A 7,211-nucleotide genomic window follows, 5' to 3' on the forward strand; every position below is an offset into this window, starting at 1 on the left:
AGCTGCAAACTCTCTTCTCTAACAAAAGCATGACAAAAAAATGCAAGCAAATCCTCTGTGAGAAATACTGTTAAATGATTAAAACCCCCAACAAACCCAAACTTACACAGTTTTAAACAAAGCCAAACAGTTTTCTGTAAAGGGGACCATGTTATTCCCCAGGAACAATGACCCTGGATGCAGGTTTTTCTTCTGATAAAATATTGACCCTTGCTGAGGGTTGCAAAATCCGTTGCCAACACCTGGTGAGATCCCAGGAGCTGCCCCAGCCACTGGCAATGGAGTGCTGCTGCTCACACATCCCATCCCATCCCATCCCATCCCATCCCATCCCATCCCATCCCATCCCATCCCATCCCATCCCATCCCATCCCATCCCATCCCATCCCATCCCATCCCACCCCATCCCAAGTGACACAGCTGCCGTGGCGTGGTGCCACTCCATCACTCATCTCTCGTGCTGTTTTTCAAGTTATGTCTGGAAAGATGAATAAATTAATGAAGCCTCAGAAGATAAACACCAAAACAAAAAGCACCCAAAACGTCCAGTTCACGCCCTCAGGGCAGGTGGAAGCGCTCGCGGACCTTCTCCTCGATGGAGTGCAGCTTGACCACGCGCAGCGCGTCCAGCAGCTCCTTGGTGATTTCAGAGTTCTCCTCCTTCCTGTGAGTGAGGAAAGCCCGGATTTTCTCCTGTGTGGCTGCCCTGGTCCACCGTGCCTGCTTCCTCGGTGAGCGCTCCAGGATCTGCTGCAGGCGCTTCAGCTTCCTCACGGGGATGTTCTGATACACCACAAAGTCTATCACGGCTTGCTTGCAGTCGTCACCTTCAGCTGATGGGGGAAACAGCCCGGAGGTTAAAGGGGCATGGGAGAGCAGGGCACAGCCCTGGCGAGGCTCTCTGTGAGGCATCTGCCCAGGGAGGGGGGGAATGCCCCAGACCTGGAAGTGTTCAAGGCCAGGTTGGATGGGCCTTGGAACAACCTGGTCTAGTGGAAGACTGAACCTCCTATCAGTGACGCGCCCTACAGGGGGCAGTCAGAAAACAAAATGTGAAAGTTCTGGAGAAAGTCAATGTATCTGTTCCATGCTCCTCCCCATCAGGGAATGGAGTAAAAGCCCAGACAAATCTGACGCAATTGCAGTAAGTATTTATACATTCTTTTTCCTGAAAATTTCTGTTTTCCTACACGGATTAGTAAATCTTGTAACAGGACCAGCCCTAAGCACAGCCCCAGTCGGGGCACTGGGATGGGGCAGATCCAGTCCCAGCTGGTGGAAGCTGCTGGAGTGCATCCAGGATCAGGAATGAAAACAGAAAGAATTTTTAAGAGGCCAAGGCCAAAGGATTACTCAAACAGGGAGAGATTCGGTTTCGTGCCATTGCAAACTGGGAACAGTTTCACTGATTATAGAGGGATGGGTTAAGCTCCACTGCTCAGGCTCAGCCTCTCCAGCAGGCTTGGGTTGACCATGAGCAGGCCCCTTGTGGCTTCTGAGAGGAATCATAATAAACTGGAGTTTAAAAAAACCCTTCAGTTCCCATTTCTGGGGTGTAGTCTCTCTATAAATATCTGCAAAGGGCTGGTCTGGCCGCGGGCGCCGGAGCATGACGCACGTGCTGCTGACACTGCTCTGACCTGGCCACCCCCCACCCCGGGACTGCATCCCACTGCTGACGGAGCTCTCCAGTCTCTGTGTCAGGATCTCTCCTGGCAGGGAGCTCGCGGGGTGAGTCAGGCTTTGTAAGGAGAAATTTCCGCCCCGTGATGCCTGGAGAGGATGGAAAGGCAACAGCTGCTGGAGGGGAACGTGGACGTTCCCTCACCACAGAGGAAAATCTTTTAGAGTCATGGGATGTCCTGAAGGGACCCCCAAGGTTCATTGAGTCCAAGTCCTGGCTCTGTACAGACCACCCAAAACCCCTGTGACCCCCTGACAGCTTTGGCCATGACCACTTCCCTGGGGAGCCTGTTCCAGTGCCTGACTACCCTTTTCTACCAAGCTGCATCCTGATGAAAGAATGACATTTTTTCACACCAGAACCATCTCCCCAGGATGTGGTGAGATCCCCATTGCTGCTCAGATTTTCAGGACATGGCACTGGATAATCTCATCCAGGCTCATTTTCCCATGAAAGGCTGGACCAGGTGAATTTTCAAAGTCTCTCCCACCCTGGGCTGTTCTATGGCTTTATGACTTACTGTATTTTTGGAAGCTTAAGGGTGAAGGTACACTGCCATCCAGACCAGTCACAAGAAATTTGTCTCCCATGTCTGGATCTTCAGGCTGGAGCAGATGGTTCCAAACAGCTTCCAGCCTCACCTCAACTGGCATCAGGCCCTTGGGATGGGTTTGGAGGCCCTTGAGATGGTTTTTCAGTCCCTTTCTCACCCCCTAACTTGGGGAAGGGCCATGGTACAAAGCACCCTTGTAACAGAGCCTTCTTCTCTGCCCTGCACCTCTCTCATGTTCTTTTGCCAAGAAAGGTTGAACCAGACAGTCCTTGAGATCCCTTCCAACCTGGGATTAGGGGATTCTCTGATCTGTGCCCATTGGCGGCTCCTGCCCAACCTTCCACCTCTGCCATGCCTCAGTGCTTTGTCTGCACCATCACAGTGAGGTGGTGTTACACCTGAGGGGTCAAAATCCACCCCACACTCAGCTCTGATGAACCTTGGGCTCTGCTCCCCTCAATCTGCACAAGACCAGGCTGTGGCTGCCATAAAACCTTCTGGAAAGCAGATGAAGCCAGGAAAAGGCAGTGCAGGAGCCATGCCAGCAGCCAAGCTGGGTGCCTCAGCTGCCAACACCATGCCCTGTCCCAGCACTCCCAGTCCTCCCTGGTAAGATCCAGCAGGATTTCACTGTCAGCTCTTTGTCCTCACTGAGTAGTTACTGTTGCTTAAGCCCAGCACCCTCTCCTTGTTCTGTGGGGCTGACACTGGAAGGAGATGGAGACAGACTATTTTATCCATAATTATTATTAATTATGGATCTCTCCATGCTTTTACAAGCCATTTCACCTCATTTTGCATATAAGCAGGAGAAATTCCCAAGGAAGTTTGCCCTTCTACCCTCGCCCTGGCAGCATCAGTCCTGGCACGCTGTGCCCGTGGCTCACCTGACCCCTGTGTGCTGTTGCCTCTCCCCAGCATGCAGGACGTGCAGAGGGTGTCGTGGTACTTGTTGCCTTGCACGTTGGTCACCTTCCCCTGCTGCTCACAGTCCTGGTGTGGCTGGCACGGATTGGTGCTGGAGTCGGAGGAGAAGAAGCCCTGAGGACACTCATGGCACTGGGTGTCCTCAAAGGGGGTACCTGTGCATGGGGAGACAATGGGACTGTCAGGGGACAAGCTGGCACAGGGGCAGAGGCAGCAGCTGGGGGTGATGCCAGCATCAGGGAGTGTGAGGGTTTGGAAATGATCACTGCCAGCATCTCCCCTGGGAATTGCCTGTCCTCAAGTAGTGCAAGCAGCAGTGCTTTCCCCAGCCTTCTCCCAAGGCTGTGCTGATAAATTGTCAGCAGCCCACAGACATGAGAGGAAAATGAGAGGACAAATCATCTGCTATGAAAAGGCCAGCTCCCAGATAGGAGCCAGCAGCCAGGCTGGTGCTGAGCTGCCAAACCAGCCCTTTGGTTCCCAGAGCTCTTCTTCCCGGAGCCACAGGCTCCTGAGCAAGTGAAAGTGAAAGTGTCTGTGGAGGTGAGAGCTCAGCTGGCCTTGGCTGCGCTGTCACTGCTGCCCTGGCTCCGGGCCAGCGCTTCCCTCGTGTCACAGGGGTGGTGGCACACCAAGGGCAGGATTGTACCAAGCAACTTTCCTGTTCCCTGGGAGCACAGGGAAGGACTCTGGGGCCAGGAGATTTTCCACCCCTTTCACCTCCTCTTCACAAGTCAAATGACAAGCAGTTTCTACCTTGTTGCTGCTGCCTTTAAGTTTTCCCAGAAATCTAATATTTCAGGTCCCTCCCAACCCAGACCATTCTGTGATTCTAAGGCTCAGCTATAACCCCCAGCCACTGTTTGCAAATGGGAAATCCCAAAGAAGTTGGTTTGCCCGGGGCCATTGCTCACGGATCAAAGCCCTCACCAACCCAAACACCAGCAAACTCTGCCTGTGTCCCCAGTTCACACCTTCCTCATCCAGACACCAGCACTGGCAGGTCCAGGGCTCTGCCCACCACACTGGACACTCAGTCCTTGCTGTGTTATTCCAGTGGCTGGGCTGGAGTGCAATCCTCCCCACACAAGAAGATAGTTGCAAAAAATAAACAATAATAACAAAAAACTGGCTTCTCAAATACCCAGCTTGCTTGCATGGCTCCTCAGTCCTAAAGCAAACCCTCCAGATATAGTTCGTGTTTAATTTCAAACTGCTTCCCTATAATGCTTGGAGATCTTCCACCCCCTTTGCTGTGTTACTGCCTTTTGTCATGTCCTATAGAAAATTAAACCACAAATCTCAATCATAAACATCAGCTGAAGACAACAGATATTTTCCCTCTGCCTGATGAGCCTGGAGCTCTTCCATGTCACACATGGAAGGATTTCAAAACCCTCCATTATTTCAAAAGCCTCCACATTTCAAAAGCCTCCCCACTTCAAAGTGTGAAGCAAGATGCTGCTGGGTTTGCTGGTTTGCTGTCCCCTGCTGTGGTTTCCAGGCAGAGCATGCCTGGTCCTCAGTGATTTATGAGTTTACACACATTTGGAGCAAAAAAAGGACCAGAGAAATCTGTACTGGGGAAACTAAATCCACTAAAATATTTTGGGACTTAGATCACACAAGGAGATGGAGTCTCAGACTCAGGAGATAAAACAAAGCTGATTTTGTGGGTTTGGAACCTGGCTGTATGTCCACTGTGTGTTTTCAACACAGCCTCTCCAAACCGCTCAATGAAAAACCACAAAACCGGGCCCCAGAGCTATACATATTCACCAGCCCCTCCCTTACATCCTCAGCCACCTTTTCCAGCCCAGACAATGAGCATTCCCATCTCCTGGGCTGCCCATGCAAGGAGAAGGGAGCTGATGAAGGATCAGGAGCAGCTTGGACCTTCCTACCTGCCCGTGGAACCTGGCTGCTCCAGGGGTGGTCAAGTCATAGCCTGGCTCTGCCTGTTGTGGCAGGCGAGGGATTGACACATTCCATCGAAGTGTTCTGCTGGGGATTTCAAAGGCTTTCAAAGCGATAGCTGGGGGAAAACCCAAGCAAATTCCTCCTTGGAGAGGAAGCAGGAGCACGCCGGCCAGGATGGCACTGTGCCAGTACCAGAGCTAACAGGGAGTCTGTCAGGCTATGGGCAAAAGCACTGGCTGCTGTATTTGTCCTTGATTTTTACCTCCAGGGGAGATTTTGGGGCATGACCAGAGCCTTGTGAGGATGCACAGCGCCCGTGTGGGTACTCACCCGGATTCACAACCCCAGAGCCCGGCGGGCACTCGGAGTGCCTGATGCAGAACTCCATGTGGGAGTAGTATCCCTGCTGGCACTGGCAGGCGCGGTTGTGCGTGGCGTTGCACTGCTGCACCTCCACCTGCCTCTCCCCGCAGATGACGTTGCAGTAGAGGCACTTCTCCAGGTAGTTCCAGTAGCGGGTGTAGTGCAGGTCCGGGCAGGGCTGGCACACCGTGGCTCTGTCCCTGGAGCAGTGCTGTGCCACGAAGGTCCCCGGCGGGCACTGCTGGCATGTGATCCTCTGGCTGGTCACAGCATCCTTCCACTGGTACGTGGGCTGGGCACCGCAGGCGAGCTCAGCCAGCAGGAGGAGGAGAGGGGGGAGCATCCACTGTGCAAAGACAGCGCAAAGAGCCCTGAGCTCAGCCTCAGGCAGAGGTGGGGGCAGCAAACGCGGCCGCTGCTGTTACAGAACTTGTTATTGTTGTAGATACAAGAAATTGTTCTCCCCCCCTATGCTGTTCCCAGCCCAAGGATCAGCTGCTGCCCTCCTTTGCCATCCCAGGTGACACAGCATCCTTCCCAAACCCATTTGTGATGCCTTCAGAACCCAGTTTCCCTTATTCAGAACTTGAAACAGCTCCATCACTTTCCTCTCTTTCTCCCCATTCATTTCCCCACCATATGCAGTAAGAGACACCTTTGCAAACCAAGAGGCAGAAGGGAAATTTTCCAAACTAGCAGACACAAAGCATGCTCCCTAGGATCTTCAACACTTTTCGAAAACCCAGATGCTCAGGATAGGACTTGAATCCCAGTTTGTTCATCCTCCCTTTCCTTTGCAAAGCCCACGTGCCCACCTGACAAGCAGAAGATCCATTACCTTGGACGGATGCCTCAAACTCGGCACGTGGCAGGATGGCATCACACCGAGGGCTTCCAAGCGCCGGGATCAGGAACCTGGGGAGGCAGAGAGGGCTCCTCAGAGGCTGGTGCTGGCTGGGCAGGAGCTCCTCTCTGCAGCAGCAGGTTCAACCCAACCAGCCGGCGTTAAAACAAGAGGGAGATTGGAGAAAGGCTGATAGGCAAAGGCTGATAGGGGAGGGCTGTTGGGAAAGACTGGGTTTCCTCGCCTTTGCTTTCCTCCTAGTCAGCCCTTCCTCCGAGGGAGATGCCGGCTCTCCCCAGCGCAGGGACGGAGCGCAGCCTTACTTATAGCGGCTGCGGGTGGGAGCACTCCCGGCCACCCACGCAGCGCCAGATACGTGGAATGGCCCGGGAGGGGGAAATCACCTCCAGCCCACTGCAGCCGAGAGGGAGCAGTGGTGAGGGAGAGGGAGCTGGTGAGGGAGCAGCCAAGGTCTCCCTTTCCTCCCCTTCCCTCCCATCCTCCGGGACCGGCTCCGCTCACCGCACCTCGCCTCGCACCTCCGCACCGCGCAGCTCCCCGCGGCCGGCAGCGCCTTTATAGAACGGGCCAGTGGGAAAGACCCCTCTCGGGCAAGGGGAGGTGACACCGCTGCTCCATCCCGGCCCCCTCGACTCCATCCCGGCCCCCTCGCCCTTCCCGATCCCCCTCTGCGGCCGCACCGGCTCCGCCTTCGCGTCCCGGCGCCCTCCCTCACCCGAGCGCCGCTTTCGCTCTCGTTTCTGCATCTGCTGAGCGCAGCTGTCAGAGCAGTGGAGCTCGCTCACCTGTGTGGAGGAAGGAGCCTGGTACCATTCCATAGTGTTTCGAGGCTCTGTAAGTTTTGCAGGAGGTTGGTGAGGAATTCTTATCTGGCAAGGGGAAAGGCGGGGAAATCCCCC

At 54.2% G+C, this 7,211-nt stretch overlaps 1 protein-coding gene across 4 annotated transcripts; it reads right to left on the reverse strand.

Moving 5' to 3' along the window:
* Positions 1-402: 402 nt before the first annotated feature.
* On the reverse strand, positions 403-6,956 carry TNFRSF6B (TNF receptor superfamily member 6b). 4 transcript variants are annotated; one of them, XM_063404397.1, is made up of 5 exons: positions 6,819-6,956; positions 6,286-6,362; positions 5,415-5,793; positions 3,125-3,319; positions 403-833 (listed from the first exon to the last, which is right to left on the reverse strand). In XM_063404397.1, the coding sequence occupies exons 2-5, from the start codon at positions 6,325-6,327 to the stop codon at positions 559-561; spliced, it is 891 nt and encodes a 296-aa protein (XP_063260467.1). In that variant the 5' UTR covers positions 6,328-6,362; positions 6,819-6,956; the 3' UTR covers positions 403-558. The 4 variants fall into 4 exon arrangements, with proteins under 4 accessions (XP_063260467.1, XP_063260470.1, XP_063260469.1 ...); XM_063404400.1 differs by having other exon boundaries at positions 6,824-6,842; XM_063404399.1 differs by lacking the exon at positions 6,819-6,956 and adding an exon at positions 6,536-6,680.
* Between the last annotated feature and the right edge of the window lie 255 nt (positions 6,957-7,211).

This window comes from Prinia subflava, chromosome 8 (assembly GCF_021018805.1).
Source record: "Prinia subflava isolate CZ2003 ecotype Zambia chromosome 8, Cam_Psub_1.2, whole genome shotgun sequence".
Lineage (NCBI taxonomy): Eukaryota > Metazoa > Chordata > Aves > Passeriformes > Cisticolidae > Prinia > Prinia subflava.